This window comes from Crinia signifera, chromosome 6 (assembly GCF_055691185.1).
Source record: "Crinia signifera chromosome 6, ASM5569118v1, whole genome shotgun sequence".
In the NCBI taxonomy this organism is placed as follows: Eukaryota; Metazoa; Chordata; class Amphibia; order Anura; family Myobatrachidae; genus Crinia; species Crinia signifera.
The window spans coordinates 208,402,549-208,426,845 of NC_139222.1; the positions used below are offsets into that span (position 1 = coordinate 208,402,549).

The 24,297-nt window shown below is 45.1% G+C and overlaps 1 protein-coding gene across 3 annotated transcripts in view; it reads right to left on the reverse strand.

Annotated features, from left to right (window-relative positions):
- KIF19 (kinesin family member 19) overlaps positions 1-24,297 on the reverse strand; it is a 106,074-nt gene that overhangs the window by 74,367 nt on the left and 7,410 nt on the right. For all 3 annotated transcript variants that reach the window (XM_083148735.1, XM_083148734.1, XM_083148736.1), the window contains one exon: positions 14,598-14,708. In XM_083148735.1, the coding sequence (XP_083004861.1) occupies positions 14,598-14,708 (111 nt within the window). The remainder of the gene's footprint in view (positions 1-14,597; positions 14,709-24,297) is intronic.

Below are 24,297 nucleotides of genomic sequence, written 5' to 3' on the forward strand. Positions count from 1 at the left end.
TGTTGCAAAAGCACGTGGAGACGCTGATGACGCTGCAGACTGATCCGACAGTGACGCAACATGATTATACTCCACCCGGAGACTTCTTCTTTTGCTATTACCAATAGTACTTTCAAGTACCCCCAACTGGTCTGCAGAGCAAGTACCCCAGGTTGGGAACCACGGACTTAGTTAATTTACATAAACATAATAGAGGAGGGTTGTTGAGAACGGGGTATGATCAGATGGGTTGCAGGAATATACTTGTCCAGTGTGCACAAGCCAAATATAACATGTCTCACATTTATTTTTTAGGCTTAGATGTGACCATCACAATTTTAGGGGACTTTCCAGCCGCTCAGCTTGTCAGCATGTCTCCACAGACTGGCCAGAAGAGATTTGCTAGCAATGTGTCCTACTGTAGATTTGGTTTTGCCATTCTGACAAAAGGTCCATGATTCTGCTATGTTGTGGGGTTTGACAACCTGGTGCAGCAAAAAACGGATAGGGTGAATGTTCTACAAAACAGCGGTAGAAGGCAGAAGTGAAGTGTAAAAGATGGGCAGAAAGAAGCAGAAAACTAGTTCTAAAGCTCCCAGCTGCTGGTGCAGTCTCTGTAGTGCAACCTCTTCCAGAGGAATGAATCCCAAATGACTGCAAGCCTCCTCAAGGTGAGATCAGAAAGGACCGACTAGTGGACAGAGTTGCAAGGGATTCTCTGAATATAGCTCTGTTGACCAAGGTTGTGTTGTGTATTGAACTCACTAGAATCTTTGTATGTATCCTGTGTGTGTATATATACGTATTACAAAGACAAATGTCCCTATTGAACACTTGGGAAGAAATTTATCATGAAGTAAAAGTGGCAGCAGCAACCAATCAGATTTGAGGTAGAATTTACCAAGTCCAGTCTATGAAATGATAGGTGAAAGTTGGTTGGTTGCCAGGGTATGGGTTATAGGGCTAACAAGATTTAGGTCATTACTCATTAGGTCTACCACTAATGGTCAACAGGACATAGGTCGACAACTGAAAAGGTAAACATGCTTAAAGTCTACAGGGTCAAAATGTCGACACAAGTAAAGGTCGACATGAGTTTTTCAGGTTTTTGTTGTTGTTGTCTTCAGTCACTGTGCTTTTCTGTGCCCCGCACACTATTTTATTCTCCCTCTATGCCCACTGGGATGGAAAAGTATGAACAAGTCCGTTTTTGCAAAAAAATCATGAAAAACTCATGTCAACCTTTTTCATGTGGACCTATTGCTTGTGTCGACCGTTTGACGACGTCAACCTTTTTCAGGTGTCACCATATGGCCCATCGACCATTAATGGTTGACCTAATGCTTGCCGACCTACTGAACGAATACTGGTATGGGCAATTTCTCCACTCTTTACACTGCTGGATACATCTCCCATTTGGGCCCAGATACAAGCGCATGCAGATTGCATCCACCTGCGCAAAATCCAAGTGATAGCTGCTAGATTTATTTCTGCTTTGAATCTAATTGATGCTTTAAATCTAGCAGCTATCTTGCCAAAATGGCATTTGTGCTTGCAAAAGCATGCTTATTACATATTGGCTTTCCAGTTGTTTGTTTAAGGCATGGGTCTTCAAACTGTGACCCTCCAGATGTTGTGAAACTACAAATCCTAGCATGCCTTGCCACAGTTTTGCTATAAGGGAGTGTTAAAACTGTGGCAAGGCATGCTGGGATTTGTAGTTTCAAAACATCTGGAGGGCCACAGTTTGAAGACCCATGGTTTAAGGCAGGGGTGTCCAAACTTTTTGCGAGGAGGGCCAGATTTGGTGAGGTGAAAATGTGTGGGGGGCCGACCATTCAGCCTGCCATTCTTTGAATCATTAATCACATCAGAATGGTCCCACACTCTGCCCCCATTCACTTTATGTCCCCCAGCATGCCCCCATTCCCTGTATGTCCCCCAGCCTGCCCCTTCACTGTATATTCCCCTGCCTGCCCCCCTCCTCTGTATTTCCTCCAGCCTGCCCCCATTCACTGTATGTCTTGCACCCTTCACATTATATTCCCGCCTGACCATCCTTCTCTGTATGTCCCCAGCCTGCCCCTCCTTCACTGTATGCCCCCCATTCACTGTATGTTCCCCACTCTGCACCCATTAACTCTGACCCGTAGCTTGCCCCCCCCCCCCCCTTCTGTGAATGTCCAGGTGTTGGACGCTCACTCTCCCGAAAGCCGACAAACATCTCACTGTGGCCGCCGACACCTCCTCACTGCTGCAGACAGCAAGGTAAAGGTGGACTCGCCGGGACACCACCTTTAGTGTCCTGTGTATCCTTCATCTAATGCTCCGCCCTCTTCTGGCTGGAGGCTGCGGGCCACTTGAAATGATGGCACGGGCAGCAATTGGCCCCCGGGCCGGACTTTGAACATGCCTGGTTTAAGGGATAGCCAACTCACAGAAGAACCAAGGTCGGGATAAATCAATACTAAAAATGCATCACAAACAGCCCAAAATGCTGTTTTCTGACGTTTGTCAATTTACTGCATATGCACCAAGCTCTGGAATACCTGGGCTTTATGTGGTACTACGCCAACTTTAGATGATGTTGCCCTAAAGAAGCTTTTGTGTGACTTACCGTGGGAGGGATCCAACTGGATTCTTCACAGCACTCCCCACAGCAGCAGCGTGCACAATGACTATGTGGTCTTAAATCCAGAATCCCTTCTGTTGTAAATGAATCCCTTCTGTTGTTTACCGGAAGAGAAACACTATGGGCCTTATTCTAGTTGGGCAAATTCCAAATCTAATTATCTCTGCACATGTTACATCTGCCCCACCTGCAGTGCACATGGTTTTGTCTAGCTAAGAAGGAATTTGCCTCTAAGAGTGAACTACAATAAGCCCTATGTGATGTTTTTCAAACATTCAGTGTTAATAAATGCTGCTATACTTGCGAAGAATGGCAGAATGAATCGTCATGAATTACGCCCATTATACCTAACACATACCTCCCAACTTTGCCAGTTCAGCAGGCGGGCCGCTGCTGCTGCGCGCCAACGGCGCTTCGAAATTTTCAGGGCGTGGCCTAATTCGGGGGCGTGGCCTATACTCGCAGCTCTCCCGCGATGCCACGCCCCCATTTTGCCGCTATGGGGGCATGACCCAGAGGCTCTGTGAGCCTCTAGCCATGCCCCCAGCCCCCTGGCTGCGGGAATAGATGCTGTGCGCATGCGCACAGCGTTTATTCCCCGGTGCTTAGCAGCTGACAGGGGGGACTCCCAACAGCCCCCCCACACCGCGGGACACTGCCGCCCGTGGGTGGGACAGCGGGATAGGCCCTGATAATCGGGACTGTTCCGCTAAAATCGGGACTGTTGGGAGGTATGCCTAACACAGTGGTCAGGGAACTCGGTCCTCATTACCCCACACAGTGCATGTTTTGCTGGTAACCCAGCAGGTCCGCAGGTGGAGTTAATTATTTCACTTGTGATTCTGTGAGGAGACCTGCAACACATGCACTGCGTGGGGTAATGAGGACCGAGTTCCCTGACCACTGACCTAACACATAAGACTGCATAAGACCAACCAGTGCTGAGTGTCAAATAGTTAAACATCTTCACACGCAGTCCCTCAGGTTACCGCACATGACGACTGAGCAGAGCATACATTTGGTGCTGGGATAGTCCTTTTCCCTGGGTAACATCATACGAGTGACAAGAGCAAGCGTCACACATAGGTCAAGGTGCTGGAGAGTAATGCAAGTGAAGTTGTAACACAACCCAGAATACAAAGAGGCAACATGATCCTGCAAAGGAGGTAACTCTATCCTCAAGCAGACTTCTGTTTCCTCTGTTCTCTTCTGAGCTGAGAGCATTTTTATCAAGGGCAAAGATTTCTAGCTAGACAAGGAGGAACTAGGTAAAGTAAAAGTGCTATGGAGAAGGAAGCAGACTGCAAAGACATAGGGCATCTGAGAGTAAACAGGCATTAAGGAAACAGAGTGGGTACACAAGAAGAACAATAGAAAAGGGACAATGATGGATCTGAGAGTAAAATACCAGGAGATGAATGGAGCTGAGACTGTAAACTAATGGGGCCTACACGTGTAGCGAATTAGGTGCCAAATCACTAAATCATTTCTTGGGACCCCACATAGTCCACATTTTCTAGGTCACCCGGCAGGTGCACAGGTGCATTCATTACTCATTGACACATTTTAAAATATCCACAGGTGGAGCTAATTATTTCTGTGAGGAGACCTGCAAAACGTGCACTGTGTGGGGTCCTGAGGACTGAGTTTGAGAACCGGTGAGTTAGAAAATGCCCCAACATCGCTCCGTGTGCAGGGGCCATAGCGATAGGGATGCGCGGCCCCACACGTCGCTATTGCCCGGCGATTAATATCTGGTCCTGACAGATTGCACAGCACAGAGCGCTGACACATCACTGTGTGCTGAGAGATCTTGCTGAGCGTTTTGAGCGATCTATCATCGCGCTAAATGCCTCTGTTATTTAATGAATTAACATAAAACATACTTGACTACCTTAAGCGTCTCCGGGAAAAATATGACATAAAACAACAAAATCGCACTTTTTGAGAGCATCACTCCAACTGATGGGCTTTATTTTACAATGGACCTTAATATCAACATCATTAGGACGTACAGTTGCAGAAGATTTCCTATACCTGTGGTGCCTGCTATTCAGGCACCATCTTACGGAGCAATATATGCAAATGCCTCAATGCAAACATTGTTCAAGACCAGTGGTGGCCAACCCGTGGCTCTTGAGCCTCATGCAGCTCTCCCCCTTGTAAAGTGTGGCTCCTGCTTCCACTGCTGCCCGCCGCCCACCATCCGTCCCAGTCCCCCCTGTTGCCGGTTCCCTGAATCCCTTCTCCTTTTGAGGGGAAGAGAGTGCGCATCGCGCATCTCTCCTACCCCTTACTGTGCATCCTTGTGACTGGGCCGTCTGCCAATTAGAGCTCGCGGGCCAGCAGCCAATCAGGAGCCGGCCAGCGAGCTTTGATTGGTGGACGGCCCAGTCACAGGGAAGTGAGGGGGAAGGAGACGCGCGGTGTGCTGTGCTTTCCTCCCCTCGGTGACATCACAGGACTGCAGGGGGATGCCAGACTGTCCTCTCCCCGCCCGGCAGCAGCAGCAACAACGGTGAGTGCTGCTGCAGGGAAATTTGCACTGTGGGGGCATATCAGTTTGTGGCACTGTGGGGGCATAGCAGTTTGTGGCACTGTGGGGGCATACCAGCTTTCTGGCACCATAGGGGCATACCTGGCACCGTGTGGGGGGCATATGTATATATGGCACTGCACTATTGGAGGCATATTTGTATCACACCCACCCAAGGGGTCAAAATAGACTACCCCCCTTTTTTTGGCGCATGCGTCTTCGGCGCGCTCATGATGTCGGCTCTTTAGCTTGACTACCGATATTTTTCGGCTCTTTACCTCTGACCGTTGGCCACCCCTGTTTAAGGCCTTAATTAGCACAGCAATGTTCTACAGCATGTACAGGTATATAACTGTTTATTGGGTGTGGGTTATTATATAGGTAGTGTCTAGTAGACAGTCAATAGGTCGACCCCAAAAGGTCAACATGCAATAGGTTGACAGGGTCAAAGAGTCAACAGGGTTAAAAGGTCGACATGTTCAGAAAATAGACACAGTAAAAAGTCGACATAAATGTTTCATAAAAATGTTATGTCAATGTTGACACATGTCAACTTGGACACCTAAGTAGCATAACGCGTCCCCTCGCACGGTTCACTTCACTCACCATGCTTTGGGCTTGGTGTCACACTTTGCACAGCACACTTTACTCAATTGTAGTCCACGTGGATGGTAAAGTTTGATAAGTCCAAAAATTTACGAAGAAATTGGAAAAAACTTACGTGTCTACCTTTTCATGTCGACCTATTGCAGGTCAACCCTTTTTCATGTCAACATATTGACCCTGCCGACCTACTGTATTGCATCATGGCCTTTTAGTATTCAACTATTGACTGTTTATCTAGACACTGTAGATCAGGGATGGGGAACCTTCGTCCCTCCAGCTGTTGTTGAACTTCATATCCCAGCATTCCTTGCAACAGTTTTAGGAGGGCCAATAGCAAACCGTCAGCAGGGAATGCTGGGATGTGTAGTTCAACAACAGCTTCAGGGCCAAAGGTTCCCCATCTCTGCTGTATATCTATCAACTGGAACCACTGTTAATTAGAGGAGGACCACAATGGTGTGTTTATTTTACCATTGGTCCTGCTGTGGAACTACAAGGTCAAGTGGGCCCTTTAATACCCCACATGTTGAGTCTTGTGGCTCTCCAAGTCCCTGCATGAGGAGAGGGTTGCTGGGATTTGTTGTTTCATACCAGTACCGAATGTTATTTTATTTAATCTTTTTACACAAACTATCAACTCGGCACCCACCACCCAAAGGTGCCGGGGCTAGCCTTGGGCTTCAGCTTTCTCAAAACAAAACCGGCTCAAAGAGCCCAGGGCTGGTTATAGTCAGGGGTTGGAGACTCCACAACATTTCTTTTTTTTTTTTACTTGTACTAAAAAAACGCACACTCCTGTTACTAAAAAATCGCAAGTGATATCTGGCTTGTTCTCAAAAATCGCACCCTATTACAAGTGACAAGTGCGACTTGGTGCAAATTTTTTTTTTTTTTTTTTTTTTATTTATACTTTATTTTATTTTCACAACATCTTTTTAAAAAAAATTCAGGAGGTTAATAGTATTACATACATTGTGTCAGGTACATTCCGGTAATCGACATACAGTTTTTCTATACATTTATCAACACGAATTTCATCTACAATTACTGAAATATATTGGCCTTCAAACACAAATAATTACATTTTGCTCCTCTATCGCCTACCCAGCTCCAGCATCCTTTTCACTTAATCTAAACTCCTCCACGTGTCTATATTATTTGTGTTTATATTATCACACTTATTTACTGGTGAATTTACTGTCTTAGTTATTCCTCTTTACAGACTTCCATAAAAAGTGTATTTATATTACCTAAGTAGGGTTCCTTCTCGTGTACTTCTTGTTAATTATTCTAATTCTTACACCCTCTTACTAATCCCTATTTGTAATGTATTCCAAGTTTAAATTTATAAGACTAAATAGAAATGTGTAAAATTTTATATTTTTTACCTATGTGTCATTTCTGTGCATATTAATTCTTATTACTTCTTCTATCTCTTGCGAGCCTCTTTCATGTCCATAATATTATATTTATTTTCTGTCTCAAAGAGTGATATACTATATGCCTGTGCAAATCTTTTCCATTATGTGTACTTATACAATATATCTCTATTTAACCTCTTATCTCCTATTACCCGAAATACTGGAGCTAGGTTTGCGAGTTTCCTTCATGTAGCTTTTACACTCACTTTCCTTAGTTCTCTACTTTCCAAGTTGGTCCATAAGGCCATTTAACAATATTCAAGTTTGCGTTCTCTCTATTTGGTCATTATTGGTAATGTATCCCATTCGATCTATTATTCCCTCCTGTCTCCCCCCCTATTACCTTCCCCTCCCCCTACCCCATCCCTGTTAGGTTACTTATTCATCCGCTTTATTTTATAGTTATGTTCCTAAGCTTCTACTGCTTTTCCCACCTGTCCCATATTTGATGGAATTTTTTATCTGCCCCTCTTGCTGATTATACGTATTTCTCGTGTTTTATAGTGGTCTTCACTAGATTTTTCCATGCCCCCACCTCAGGACCTTCCTTTGCTAACCATTTTTGAGCAATGCATACCTTTGCCAATGTACATGTATTGATCATAAACTGTTTCATATTATTTTCTAAGGATGGATTAAATCCAGTAGATAGGGTGCATGTTACTGGAGTGCAGGAAGCTCTGTGAATACCTTTTGAGGTCTGGTGCAAATTTTTAATTAACATTTCTCCCTATATGTAATAGGATAAAAATTAATGTATAATTAAATAAAATTATCAGCAAACGTATTTTCATTACTTAATACAAGACACCTTACAAACATTTTTGAGCATATCCTCAACCAGATTTGATAACGGATGTATTCTAGTAAGCACAACAGCACCAGCGCTGGAGCAGTTAATAATTATTAGTAACAGCGACACCGGGGACTCCGCAATGGAGATAATGTTCCTAGAAAACACAGCTAATGGTTACTCTCTCCGGATGTGCCACCTGAGCACCATATAGCTACACTAGAATGTCATCTATGCAGTGAGTCAGCCATAATTACGGTATAATGTCCGCAAGGTTGGGTGCGTGCACCCAGCAAACAGTTTGTTTGCCGCGGGCACATGTACCCAGCGTCTGCACATGCGCAGAAATGCATCTGTGCATGCGCAGACGCTAAACACCGCCCATGTGCGAACGCATATGCACTAAAAGGAACGACCCGAATAAGGTCCATAAAGCATACAGAGGTTACCAAGGCAGGACAGATTTGATTGCAGAATGATATATATATATATATATATATATATATATATATATATATATATAGATGTGGAGGGTGCGGCACTCACGGCGTAATAAATAAGCACCCTCCACATCTATATTCGTCTCTACCAGACTGTGAGGGCACCGGCTGCAGTTTATCTATTCTACAGGAGTGCCAGACCCTACCTCCACTATATATATATATATATATATATATATATATATATATATATATATATATATATATATATATATATATATATATATATATATTTATTGAACTTTAAAGGGTCAATTCGATTGAAAAGCATTTCAAATAAAAAAAATAACATTGTGTAATAAGCACACATTGCTATTCTGGTTCACTCCTTCTGGCAAATTGACAAAACCATGTGCACTGCAGGTGGGGTAGATGTTACTGTGCAGAGAGAATTAGATTTGGGTGGGGTTTTACTTCAAAGTGAGATCTATATTGCCGTGTACAAATAAAGCAGTCAGTATTTTCCCTGCACAGAAACAAAATAACTCACCCAAATCTAACTCTCTCCAGTAGCGCACGCAGGGGGGGGGGTTTCCGAGTACCCAGAAATCCCCCCAGAAGTCCAAGGGCCCTGGGCTGAAAGCTGAGGGTCCCCTCTTTCCATGGGTACAAGAATTTTAAAAATCGGCCCTTGGGAACCAGATATATGACTTCAAATCAGTGGTCCCCATCCAAGCCTGTTAATTGCTCTTCCCAGTCAGATATTTCAGGTTCTGTCTGACTAAAGGTGCCCATAGACGGTCCGTTCCCGGACCGTCCGCTTTGTACTTTGCATAGTACGGTACATAGTACGGTACAAAAAGTATGTGCTGCACATACTTTTTGTACTAGCTAAACTTCGCATCGGATCGCATTGCATGCACACCGCATGCACTAGGCATGCATTCCGATGCGAAGCGTGCTAATTAAGACCCAAACGGATCCGTTTACCGGACCGTGTATGGGCCCCTTTAGAGTTTTTCTGAGGGTATATTCCAAAAGCTGGGACTCTCCCCCTTTGATGGACACTAGTAGCTTGTCTCTCCTGTTCCCAGAACCAGAGATATCAGCCTTCCAGCAGCTGGTTACTGCTCCAGCTCCACACACCTGGTATGTAGTTTTAAATGCTCATTGGCAGATTGCTCTGCCTCCTGAACTCTGATCCCCTAGTCCCCAGTACTATTTGGTAGGTGGGATTCTCTAGTTTTTAATTCCATTACAATCTAAGAAATCTATTTCCGGGAACTGGAAATATCTGCAGTCAAGCAAGTTGTCCTCCCACCAGAAAATTATGAATAATAAGCCCACTCCACTATACACCCCTGCTCTGCGTATTAAACATCCTCTACCACCCTGGAAGTTATGTATCAGGGCCCCTTCATTCAGCCCAGTGCCCCCTTCTCCCACCATATCTCCCACCATCTGTGCAGTAAAGGGGTAATTAATGGAAATTACTGATCCAGGCCCTACATGCTGAGCAGTTGATATAATACCCCCTACCACCTGCGGGACATCAAAGCTTCCCCCACCCTTACCGCTGGAGGATCGGTAGGGGCCCCAATACATTGCTATGCCCAGGGGCCTACACCCCTGTATGTATGTATATATATATATATATATATATATATATATATATATATATATTTATTTGTTTTTATTATTTATATACATTTGGTCTATCTATAATACTTTAACTGACCCGGCAAATACTGGGTCACCTAAGTGTCCATTTCCGTGCTCTGCTCCGCCCCTCTGGAAACCCCCTTCTGAAAATCATGCATTTGCCACTGCTCTCTGTACATGTTACATCTAATTATCCCTGAAAAGCCGTCCGTATCATGACTTATATTGCCAGCCTCCAGCAAAGGAAGCAAAATCCCCCAAAACAGACTAAAATGTGGCTGGAAAGGCAGAAAACACTTTTCACTGAAGCCTGATTTCATTTTCATGGTTTTTTATGGGTATTAGTAAAAACTGGACCAGGACAAAACCGCCGGACCGGACATCAAACTCTGCATTTTGTAGCTTGTAGCCTCCGGTCCGGGGGGTGTCCTGTCCGGGGGTGTCCTGTCCGGGGGGCTGCCTGTCACACCTGTCACCAGGTAGAGGAGGAGGGGTAGAATAAAGCCTCCCTGTATGGTCCGGGCATGCAGCAAAAACCGGACGGTCCGGACTGCCCGGGGAGGCTGTAATCTCCCCTCCCCCATGTCCCCGGTGATAGCTATAACAGGGACCCCCCCGGACAAGAACCCCCCGGACCCTACAAGCTCCGGACTGCAGATTTTGATGTCCTGTCCGGCGGTCCGGAGTGTAGTCCGGGTCCGGTTTTTACATAGTCCCGTTTTTTATCAACGCGATCCATATTGTATAGCCCAAGAAAAAACATTGGGAATTGCGATATGTTATCAGGTATAATAGGATATCCCCGATAATATATTTCTGTCTCCTAGCAACAATTCACTATGGAGGTTATTCTGATTGACTCACTCGGATACAACTTCGCTCGGAGCACAGGTTTTAGCCTACTGCGCATGCGTACCATTCGCAATGCGCATGTGCAGGTTCACTCCAATCAATCAGAAGCAACTTCTTATTTATACCCCTTTTACACCAAAAACCCTGGTCTTTGAACGCTGGAGTTTCCAGGGTCTGACCCTGCTTTATACCCCATTTACACAGCAGTTCGACCTGGGTCAGACCCATACCTCCCAACATGACCCTCTCCAGGAGGGACACTTTGCTCTGTTTCTGGACTTCCCTCTTAATGTATGATTGCTGTCACCTGTTTTAAACAGGTAAATGGGTAAGAAAGATGTTTCCACACAGGTAATATCAATCATACACTAATACCCCTTTTACACCAACGAAAAACCCAGGTCGGACCCAGGTCAGTGTTGGTGTAAATGGGACCAACCCAGGTCCATTGACACTGGTCTCCTACCCAGGTCCTGACCAGGGTTGAACACTGGTCGGACCTGGGTCGTGAGCGGTGTAAATGGTCCCAACCCAGGTCGGGACATCTGGGTAGTGTTGAAAGGATACCAGAAGCATGGGACTCCTTTCCGTAAGTCAGTACCATGCGTTCCACAGTGCATTGCAGCAGCAGAAGACAGCAACCCGTGCGGACAGTGCACACAGGCTGCTACCTGGCACTCCACAGGTGGACCTGCCACAACCCTATCTGGCACTAGGATGCAGCGCTGTCAGGCAGTAGTGGGACCAAGAGCTTAGAGGAGGGTGCATGATGTGCCTCCCACTCCAGTGACTCCATTTTTTAAGGGATATATACTCTACCTACAGAAATCATTTGTGTTTGTTTTGGGGGGGCTGGGGGGAAGGGTATGGATTGTATGGTCGACCTAAAGATTGTCCACAGTCATAAGGTCGACATACTGCAAGGTCAACAGGTGTCTAGGTCGACATGGGATAAGATCGACAGGTCATCAGGTCGACACAAGCATTAGGTCGACATGGTCTAGGTCGACAGTCAAAAGGTCAACATGGGGTTTTTCACTGTTTTTTTTAACCCGATTGTCGACATAGTCGACATGGACACAGTTTTAAGTGTCCATGCACTCGGCACACTATTTTATTCTCCCACAATGCCCCAGTGCAGTGATGGCTAACCTTGACACTCCAGCTGTTGTTGAACTACACATCCCAGCATGCCTTGCATCAGTTTTAGCATGGCCAAATAGTAAAACTGTAGCAGGGCATGCTGGGATGTGTAGTTCAATAACAGCTGGAGTGTCAAGGTTAGCCATCACTGCCCTAGTGGATATTAGGGCATGAAACACCGCCTGTCGGTATATGTCGGCTCATTAAACAGTGAAAAATCCTATGCCGACCTAATGCTTGTGTCGACCTAATGACCTGTTGACCTTGTCCCATGTGGACCTTGCAGTAGGTCGACCTAGTGGTGTCGACCTAATGACTGTCGACCATCTTTAGGTCGACCAACTGACTGCTGCTGCAGGGGCAGAGGACTGAATATAACTTTTTGACAAAATATTTTGCTAAATAAACAAACCAACATTTTTCAATGCTAACTTTTCATGTCTTTTAATTTTTATTTAAATCATTGAGGGAAGGTTGGCTGGCAGTTTATCAGTCCTAAAATTGAAATTTTTAATGTCATCCATAGGGAAAAGCAGGGCTGACCCAGGTTCAGTGTAAATGGTGCAGACCCAGGTCCGACCCAGGTTGAAGTGCTGTGTAAATGGGGTATGAAGCAGGGTCCGACCCTGAAAACTTCCGTGTTCAAAGACCAGGGTCCGACCAGGGATTTTGGTGTAAAAGGGGTATAAGAGAGAAGTCCAGAAACAGAGCAATGTGTCCCTTCTGGAGAGGGTCATGTTGGGAGTTATGCAGACCTGGGTCTGCACCATTTACACTGAACCTGGGTCAGCACTGCCTTTCCTTATGGATGTCGTTAAAAATGCTTGCTTGTAGCCAAGGGGGTGAAATTGCTTGTTGCCAGGAGGCAACACATATATATATCATATTTATATAAATAAATATGATATATATATATATATATATATATATATATATATATATATATATATATGTAACTTTGCCTACGTGTGGATTATTGAGTGCCGTCATACCCTCCAGGACTCTACATTGAGACAGCACATCGGAGGGCACCAGTTTATTACATTAGGAACCATTTGCCTTTCAATTTGGAGTGCCGCCAAAGGACATATGTGCTCCTGATGACGGTGATACCTGCACCGAAACAGCTGTAGAGCTCGAACATGGCGTCCTTGCAGTCCTCTCATTACATGTTAAGTATGGACTTTTGACTCCTTTTTTCATATAAAGTTTTTTCATCTTCTACTAAAAGACTGGTGTGCTTGCTTCTAATTGCTCCATATATTACCATTTTTGTGGCTTGAGCATCCCCCCCCTCCAGATTAGGAGTGTGCACAGATGCTCATACAGTATATATATATATATACATACATACACACACATACACATATATATATACATACATATACACACACACTACTACTTAAATAAAAATTCTGAAGGGGTAGAGGGGGGAAGCTGTCCCCGGGTGCTGGGAGAAGGGGGGTTTCTGCGGCTGCTGAGGGGAGGTGGGGGTACCTGGCTGTCAGCCTGAGGTCAGAGCCGTAGAGGATGATGTGCGCCGCCGCTGCTGCTGAATCAGACCCAATATCATACAACTGCAGGGGATGATGGTCGGAGCCGGAGGGGATGATGTGCACCGCCGCTGCTGCTGGTGAATCAGGCCCAATAGCATACAACTGCGGGCTGCGGGGGATGATGGTCGGAGCCAGATGAGATGATGTGCGCCGCTGCTGCTGTACCTCCCCCCGCAGCCGCGAAGTTCCTGCGGCGAATGGACAGTCAGCATCGGGGGTCCCTCCGGGGCATGGGAATTAGTACTAGTTCCTATGCACAGGAGGGACCCCCGATGCTGACTGTCCATTCGCCGCAGTAACTTCGCGGCTGCGGGGGGAGGTACAGCAGCGGCGCACATCATCCCCTCCAGCTCCGACCATCATCCCCCGCAGCCCACAGTTGTATGCTATTGGGCCTGATTCACCAGCAGGACCTGGGTAGAGGACCCGTGTAAATGGACACGGATATACTCCATTTACACCGCCGATGATCCGGGTCTGACCCGCCGATGACCCGGATTTTTCGGTGGTGTAAAAGTGGTATTATTTAGCACCCTCTAGAACAGCGATTTTTTACCTTTTTACCATGTGGCACACTAAATAAAATTTTAAAATTGCCAAGGCACACCATGAGAACCCCACAGGGAAAAACACATTGGCCCCCACAGAAAAAAAAACAAAAACAATTGACCCCCATATAAAAAAATAAATAAATCACACTGGTCCCCACAGGTAACAAAAATAAAATACATTGGCCCTTTACAGTTGAACTGGTGGTGGCTGTAAACTGGTTTGGGCATCTCTAGATCTGGGGGCACACCTAAGAACAGCTCAAGGCACACTAGTGTGCCACGGCACAGTGGTTGAAAAACACTGCTCTAGAAGATAGTAGACAGGATCTGATTGGTTAGCCATAGCAACATCACATGTGAAGTAGAATACACATCTTAGTAAATTTCCCCCATACTGTCTTAATGTGTTAGAAAATTATACATTACCTGTGTTGCAGTGTAATCAAAAGCCACATCAAACATGTAGGTCTTCTCCCGGGAGCGGTTGGCTCTCAAAATGTCATCTGGGTCCTCCATTGGGTCCATAAGAACCACCATCTGTAGGGAGTCATTAAATACATTTGTAGAGCTTAATGTAATACCTTGTACCTCAGTGATATCATTAATTCATAATAATGAATAGACTATTCTTTGCGGTCTCATAAACATTGGTGCAGTATGGCATGGCCCTAGGCAGCCAACACTGGGGATGATTCAATAGTGATAGAGTGGAGTGGGGCTGAATTCGGCCCTGTTCCAATGGTGGTGGTGGAGGAGGGTCTGCACATGTGGACACTGGCCTGGAGCATGGGAACACCCAGTGTTGTATGGGCATCCCCATTAAAACGCTGTGCGTTCCCCAGTGAATGCAGACCAGCCGATGCCTGCTCGGGGTGCGTGGTTGACCTCACATGGCATTATCGCCTGCCCCGTCTTCGGCAATCTGCAAGGAAATAAAAGTCAGTTTAGACTGACTTTTATTTCCGAAGGCAGGAGAAATCGTTCGATAGTCGGTGACCATGAAATGATTTCTCCTGCAATCGATAATACGAGGGGATGTGTTAGCGAACACATCCCCTCGCATGGCAGGGAGGGGATTCAGGCGCCAGGGAGAGAGCCAACCTGAATTAGGTCCACTGTGCAGAGCAGAGACAGGACTGGTTGGGAGTGACAGACAATGTGATACAGTTTGTGAGCTGCACGTTGTAACCCTCTAATCTACAGAAGATATACACATTACTATCTCAAATTGAATTGATACATTTTATTAATTATTAATATTCCTCCTATTTGTAATGATAATATGTCAGCAGGCTTTCTAAAACTTCAATCTCATTGCAAGCTATAATAAACAAATATGACAACAAAGTAGGAAGGACCAGGGGCATCAAATGCAGGCTTGGAGGGCCCCCTGGTAACATCACTGAGTTACAGTAACACATTACTTATTAGACATTAGGAAAACATTCATCAAATTATACATCCAAATGTAATAGCCTCTGAGTTTGGCTCCAGGCAAGAGCCTGACATCACTAAGTCCAACCCCAAGGAGGGGGTGGGGCTTGATTACACTATTTGTTCCATTGTAGCCCTGAATATTCTGGAAGAGCTGTGGATTGTCAGTATTTTACAGGCGGAGAGGTTCCTGCGGGAGGCTTGCCCTCCATTCCAGGGGACTGGGAGGGCCATTCAATTTTTGGAGGCCCCGCGGCTGTTCCAAGAGGGTAGGCAAGTACAGCATGGTTTCTAACATTTACTGTATCTTCAATTACTTTGTAGCTCATGGTAAATTACTATAGTCCCAACAGAAGAAGGGTCTAGGGGCAATTTGGGAATAAAAACTGGCCATGGAAAAAGTACTAGAAGTGGTCTCACGTGGGCGGCACTAAATCAAATATAGGTGGTTCCAGCACCAAAATAGAAAAGGAATAATACATCATTACACCTGTGTGGAAGCCGTTGGTAGTGTTCTGGCACCCAGACTTCTAGCTGCTCTGACAAACTACAAACCTCTACATTTCTCATAATACCCCCCCACTTCCTCCCACTGAGACTGACTACAGACCCCAACATCTCCATCAAGCAAACAGCTCGTTACCATAACCTCTGAAAATCACAAATATCCCCTCCTCTAGTGGAGCCCAGAAACACCCCAGAAACTGTTAAACTTCCAGATAGCACCCACTCCTGTCCCTTTAACAGATGTCACAATGGATATAGATGGTCACCCGCCATAGATTAGTATTTGCAGTGGCTTCATAGGTGCGTCGGCCTCCCGGGAATCCTCCCTGTAAGGTCAATGACCAATCCACCCCTGGTAGGGTCCCAACATAACTGTCAGGCAGGACAGCCATCAGGGGGTGGGGAGGTGTCTGCACGGTCTCCAGGCTCAGACAGAAAGGGGGCCCAGGACTGGAGTCTATCAAGTATAATTTGTCATAAACAAAGTTCACATTTCCCTTAAAGCTATGTAAAGGTTGAGTAGTGCAGTCAGCGCTGCCAATACCAGATGTCTCACCAGGCAAACCAGGGGTTCAAGAGGGGAAAGGGGGCCCTGCCTATTTTGTCAGTCCAGGGCCCCACAATTTCTACTGCAGTCCTGCTGTCAGGTTCATGTATATTTCATCTTATCCACAGTTGTACTAGGTGAGGCAGCCATGTTGGGAGCAGTATGAAGGTTACACTGGGGAGGAAAGCCATACAGGGACCAGAGGCACCTTTTGGAAAACTGACATGTGTGTATTAGTATGATGTACCCTGTATGAATACATCTACATCCAAAATATGTTAACATATGTATCAAAATATGTTAACAATCAAACTAAAGTAATGTATAATCATCCTGCTGCTTCCAAATGATTAATTAGGATTCCTGGAGGGGGGTTGCATGAATTAGCAAGTCCTGAAGAGTCTTCTTAATTTTGACAATTTTAGGAAGAATCACTCAGACTTGCTGGAAAAAAAAGAATGCAGTGATTTCTATAGAAATTCTAAAGAAATAACGGTTTAGTTTTCAGTGCTGCAATTGAATTGGAAAACCCGCGTACTGCATGGTTTTTCAAATTCAATTGATATATATCTCGTTGGATCGGGCAGGGTGCTCTCCATACACAAGCTCGCTGACGTCAAAACTGGGCGGGCGCATGTAAAGCCCAGTTGAGCTGTCAATCATCACTGGCCCCAGGTGCGTACGTACGGGTGGTCTACGGATCGCCTATAAACACAGCAAAATGCACCTAGATATTGGGCATCAGCTGTGTTCCATAGCCGACGCAATACGTCTGTGAGCCACATAATTTAGAGACATATCGCTGATATATCACTGGAACATTGAACAGTGTGTATCGGCCGGTGTGTATCCAGCATGACAGTTTAGGTTTTAGTGATATATATACACTTGATCACAGGGGGCTTAATTAGTCACTCAGGCATTTTGATTTAACCATGAGTACTGAAGCCTGGATATCGCTAACATCTACACTCTTAAGATGAGTACACAATAGGCCGACAGATCGTCCGGTGCGCCAATCTACAGTATCTGATGATGCACACTTACAGATCTTGGGCCGGATGTATTGTGACTGATGTCACAACTGCGTGGGCAATTAATGTAATGTGCCCTCCCAGTTGTACTATGGGCCTTATTCTGGTTGAGTCGGATGGCTCCGAATGCGGACGGATGGCCGATGGTTGGTGTTTGTGCATGTGCGGAGGCGTATCTGCGCATGTGTGTACGCCTCACACGTACGAACACGGCCTTGAGTTCCGTACAGAAAATGATCATACGGAACCATCCGATCAGGGGGTGGAGAGGGGCGTGAAGGACTGTTTAGGCTCATTACCATATGTGTACGCCCTGCATTTCATAGGCGTTCACATGAAAACGCTCGGCGTACGTATGGTAATGCGTCCGTGACGCACGTGTGGGGGGCGGACAACTGACATAGCCAGATGTCAGCTGCCCGCCCATATCCCTGCTTTCTTTTGGAAAAATGTCTGTGTGGTCTGGAGCACTCGGTGACCATCGGAGGATGGGGGAGGTTTCCACAGATAGGGGAGGTGTTCGCATGAAACATCCGCTTGCTGATCCCTTCACTCTGCGTTTTAGTGCATTCGGACGCTGTGAGCGATCCGTACGGTAGGCGGGGCTAAGAACACTCGGTGGCCGTCCGAAAATACACATCCATCCTATTCAACTAGAAAAAGGGCCTATAAGCCATCAGCAAGCTCTGCATCAAGTGTATGGGTGGTCTGCACAATGCGCCAATATATTGCCCATCTGCTGTGCTGCAGGGTCAGTATGATATATCTGTGGACAACGCTGTTCGAACGAGATGTTATAGCTATTTACTGGTCCATCCAAATTAGAACCATTAACTCAAGGATTATTGCCCATTCTCCTATTTTAATTGCATGGTGTACTAAAAAAACTAACATGTTCCATGTTTAAGCCATGCATTTAGGCCAATACAGAGTAAAATGACTGTAAAGAACTAACATGTTCATGGGCAAGCAGAGCTTTATAAACATACGTCCTTGAGCTCAAGTCACTCTGAATTCTTCAAAATCAGATAAGGGTATGATTGCAGAGACTACGCCAACCTGAAGAGACACAATTCTGTGCCAGACAATGTACTGCTCCCCCACAAAACAGATTACCGGACAATGACCACCTTCTCCATAACCAGATGGTATTACCACAGTGTTACCTGGAACAAGAACAACCGTATAACTCAGCACCAACTGTTAGTGCAGAAGATAAGAGTGTACTTCTTCTGAGAGGAATGTTTTGTGGTTTTCTTTCAAGTTAGCATGTAACTCGGAAGGCTGAAACAACATTATTCAGCTGCAATAAAATGGCATGCTAAATAGCTCAACCTGTTCGCAATACATAATTGAATAAAACAATGGGAAAAAAAAACTTTGCCAATGTCATGTACGGTGCTTACAAAAATATTATAATAATATAACAAATCATTGATGTCTGGTAGTAGGTATGAAGTCCTATCAGGACAGTAATCAAATATCTCTCTTAACATACTAAATTTTTAATTTCAGTTTTATTTTGGAAGTTAAAAAAGTGAGCTGTAGTATATTACCTTCTACAGCATGGCTGGGGAACCTTTGGCCCTACAACTGATGATGAACTACAAATTCGTGCATGCCCTGCAGCAGTTTAAGTGTGCCCAAATAGCCAAAAGGTAGCAGGGCATGCTGGGATGTGTAGTTCAACCACAGCTGGAAGGTGTAGGGGGGCAATTACTTGTATAGTTGCAGATTGTAGGCTTATTCCAGATTCTGTTATCCAAATTATTTTGAAAAGCAGTTTCTGGAATGTTCTCTTTTTTTGCTAAAGACACTATTGGGGACATCTGTAACTGGCATTACTAGGGACAAGATATGTAACTAGAACTAAATATGTGCAAGAAAATGATTGTTTAGCTCTAAATATGAGCAGTGCCTGAGATAGTACACAAACTTTTTGTTGCTTGTTTGGAAACCTTGGACCTTATTCTTATTTTGTAGCATTATGTGTGGATGTTACGGCACCTGCAGGTCCACCCACTCCCCTCACACGCCGCGATCCCCCACACGGCTGCGAATGGAGGTTTAGTATAAACCTCCATTCGCGGGAGAGAAATGATTCAATGGTCAGCAACCATCGAATGATTTCTCCAGTGCTCGCAGATGTAAGACACCTCTATGGTGTCTTACATTTGCAAGTGCCTAGTGCGGGAAGCGGACGGACAGCTGACATCGGCTGACGTCAGCCGCCTGCCCTCCGCACCTGCGTCACCGGGCCATTTGCATGGGAACACCCAGCGTTTTATGGGCATCCCCAAGGGCTCTTCCCCCGATGCCGCCTACACCCCCCCGTCCGCACTGTTAGGTGTGAGCGGGATGGCGATCATGCAGTTCACCGTGCCCGTTTGCACCAAGAGTCTGCACATGTGGATAAATGCGAAAGTGCTAAAAACCATTCCCTCGTGCGGGGGACCGATTAAAGTACAATAACGCCCCCCCCCCCCCCCCTGTTTCATGCACAAATAAAATATATATGTGTGTTTTAGGCGTTTGTTATGTTTAAACAACATAAATGCATTTTGTGTTTGCACATGGGTCCCGTCCTCAAGATACCTCATTGAAATATAAAACTATTCCAAACTACGGAATAATCCATTATCTAAAATGCTTCTGGTAGCGAACATTTTGATACGTAACCTGTAATAATGTTCTTCTTCACAGATCACACAACTATTCAGTTATACTTACAGTATTGTTGCACAGTCTGGACTGCAAATCCTCCTGGAGTTTTACATATTGATTATTCACCCAAACTCATGAGTAAGTCCCTATAATCTGTTTTCCTGTTAGCAAATATGCACAATAAAAAAAAATAAAAAAAAAGGTTCCTTTTAACGCTATCGTTTCCAGACTACTCTGCGAGGAATGAACTATGGCTATAAGGTGTCGCTAGAAACCATCTGGTTGATGTATCAGAGGTTGGCTAATCTGTCTGGAGCTTTAAACGTTAAGGGTATCACCCACATTCCATATGTTATGGAGCTGTAGTGGGGGCATTAGAGCAAGTTGGCAGTGACAGCAGAGAGACCTGCTCGGGTTAAATGTAGACATTCTCTTTTTAAGACATCAGATAATCAATCCTAAACCTTATTTCCTGAGGAAGATAAAAATTACCAAAGTAATCATTTTAAAATGATTAAATTATATTAAAGTAGATCAATCAGCTACATGGAAGGATGAAACAAATGTTCGGGCTGAACCAACACATTTACTAGGAACTAGAAAGACCTTTGTTATGTGAACTCCTAGTGAATAAATCTGCCTACAGCAAGAATTCCGTGGCCGGATTCTGGGTGGCATGTGGCCACATTCTCCATGCCAGTGACTATTTGCACGTCCTATGGCACACACATCTATAAGGTCGCACCACCCCGCTGATGTCCGTAGGCCAGAGCAGCAGCCATAATGATCATCGCCACTTACCACATGCTAGGTGCATGAAATGTATGTGAATTTGGTGACCAAAACGCACATGTGTGATGTATTGTTACGCCTAGCTGCCACCTGAGAGCATCCACCAACTAAGTCTAAATTGTGGGAAGAATTGCAAATATGTGTATGCAGCCTGGGACATATGAACTGCAAGCAAAGATCATTAATAAAGTTGCATGTAATTCACTACAAAGGCAGGGGGCTTTGTACCTCCTGCCCAGGGCAGGCAGTGTCCCGAGGTGGGGGGAGGGGGGTGCGCAGTTGGGTGTCTTCCCCTGTCACCCGGTGAATAGACACTGTGCGCATGCACAGCATCTATTCCAGCAAGCAGAGGGGCTGGGGGCTGGCCAGCAGCTTACAGAGCTGCTAGCCCATACCTGCCTACTTTTGAAAAAGAGTTTCAGGGAGATTATAGTTGGTAATAGAATTTTGCACAGCGCCCTATTGAGGGGGCGTGTCATGCTCCACCCAAAGGGCGTGTGTATTTCCATATATGGAGAGATTGTCAACGAATCGTAGGTGTATACGGCTATATATGAGTGGAAACTGACTTATATCCAAATGTAGATTAGCCCAAAGCAGTTAGTAAGAGCTACTATACTTGGTAAAGTGCTGGGGAATGGTGCTGATGATTCAATGTAAATGTATCTCTCTCTCATTCCTTTTTTCCCCAAAAAATGTAACAGTGTAATGTGGGCTAAGTGACATGAGGGAGATTGCTAGACTAATGAGGGAGATTTCTGCTATTTCAGGGAGTCCCAGGCAGAATGCAGGAATGGTAGGCAACTATGCTCTAGCCATTCCCCCACTGCGGCAAAAAACGGGGGTGTGGCTTCGCAAAATGGTGCAATTTTGTAGGTCATGCCCCTTGTCACACCCCCTAAATTCCCTCCTTAGTTGTATTGAAAGTTGGTAGGTATGACTAATACCATGGGGGAAATATACTAAGATGAGAGTTGCTATTAGCAACCAATCGGTTCTATTATCTTCTAGAAGGTGATAAATAAATAAGAAGTAGATTCTGAATGGTTACCCATAGCAACATCCCATGTGTAAAAGAACTCCCATCTTAGTAAATTTCCCCTCATGTGTCTGTTTGAAATGTTTTACTACATTGCTCATACTGATCCCAGATATGTCCTTAACTATATGAATTACATCTGGTAGGTGTAAAATTCGCCTGTTCATGAACCTAACTGTTATTTATGAAGAGATCAGCTCAACTTCTGTCATCAGAGATACTAACAGGCCTACTATGAAGAAGCAGCAATGGCATAGTGATAGAGTATCTGTTGTCACAACTATTTATAAAAACACCTTTAATGGAGAGGTACAGTGCCGGAAACGAATGGGGTCTACACATGTAGCGCACTGCTGAGCATTCTGAGAGATGCTAGATCGCTCAGAACACTCAGCAAGATCGCTCAGCACACAGCAATGTGTTAGCGCTGTGTGCTGAGCAATCTGTCATGGCCAGTGTTCTCCAATGAGAACACTGGCCCTGACGATTAACTAGATTTATCCAGCATGCTGGATATTAATCGACAGGGCGATAGTGACACGCAGCGCAGATGTAGAAACAGAGTTGGTAAAATTTCTAGGCGTAATTTCTAGGTGTCTGCAATCCTGACATGGTCTGGCAATGTACTGACACAAATAAAAAAATCCCAACCGCGTCTCTTTTTTTGTTGAGGCGGTTAAAGGCTGCTGGTGTAACATTATGAAATTTTGTTTATAGATGTTCGATTGAAAGCATCTTGACCTTCGGTATTATCGTTTGGTTTGGCAATTGCACTAGGGAGTGTTCTAATTTAGAACGTATTGTAAAATCATTGGAGTACAGTTGCCAACCATTCTGGAGCTTTATTGTTCCAGTATCTCAAAGAGAACTACAAATATTTGAGCAGATTTGAGTCATCCCTTTTATAGTATTTTTGAGAAATTACCCTCGCATAAAAGGTTTAGAACTTTGAGGGCACGCACAAGCCGTTTGCATCATATCTTCCTACCATCAGCTGTACGTATGTATGTTGAATGCTTAGATGTCGTTTTGTTGTGTATTTTTACATTTTCATGTATGTCATATACGGATATTGCATTTATTGTACTGGTATTTTATGTACGTTACAATTTCGTCAGTAGAGAGAGTTTCTCTTTCTGCTGATAATAATAAACTTGACATCGCTTTTCTAAAGCCGTGTACGCACGGGACTCAGCCCCGGCGATTTCGGCTGAGCCCTGTGTGTATAAAGATGTAGATAAGCCGTCTGACAGATGGCTACCTACATCCTACCAACCCCGGGAGCCGACGCCAAATAAACAGTGTAACAAGAATATTCTTGCCTGCACTATTTAGCCGTGCGATACACACAGGGTCCAGTGTGTATACAGTACCTCTTAAGCGAGCAAGTGAGAACGCTTAGAAAATGCGACCAAATCGCTACTTGTGTAGGCCCCATTACTGTGCTGGACAGATCTCGGGGATAAGCGAATGCACAAACAGCCTACCCGGTTAGTACACTTGCAGTGTTACTAAAAGCCCAGAATGGAAATATTTCAAGAACTATATATTTAGTGAATGATCATTTTCTTCTTTTAACTCAACATGTATCGCTGATACGTTTAAAGCTATGTTGTTTGTGATTATTTTCTGATCATTGAATCCTAGGGATACAGTAAGTTGGTCGAAAAGCGTTGGGTCGACACCGTTAGGTTGACATGGGGATAGGTCGACATGGGTCAAGTTCAACATGGGACTAGGTTGACATGGATTTAGGCCAACAGGTCATTAGGTTGACACAAGCATTAGGCCGTCAGGGTCTAGGTCAACAGTCAAAAGGTCGAAATGGGGTTTTTCACTGTTTTTTGAGCCGACATGTGCCGACAGGAGGTGTTTCATGCCCTAACATCCATTAGTGCGTGGTGGGAGAATAAAATAGTGTGTCGAGTGCAGCGAGGCACCGTGCCCGAAGCATGGCGAGTGCAGCGAGCGATGCGAGGTGTTGCGGTGCACTGGAAACTGTGTCCATGTCAACAGTGAAAAACCCGTTGTTGACCTTTTCACTCTCAACCTAGACCCTGTCGATCCATTGCTTGTGTCGACTTATTGACCTGTCGACCTAAGGCCATG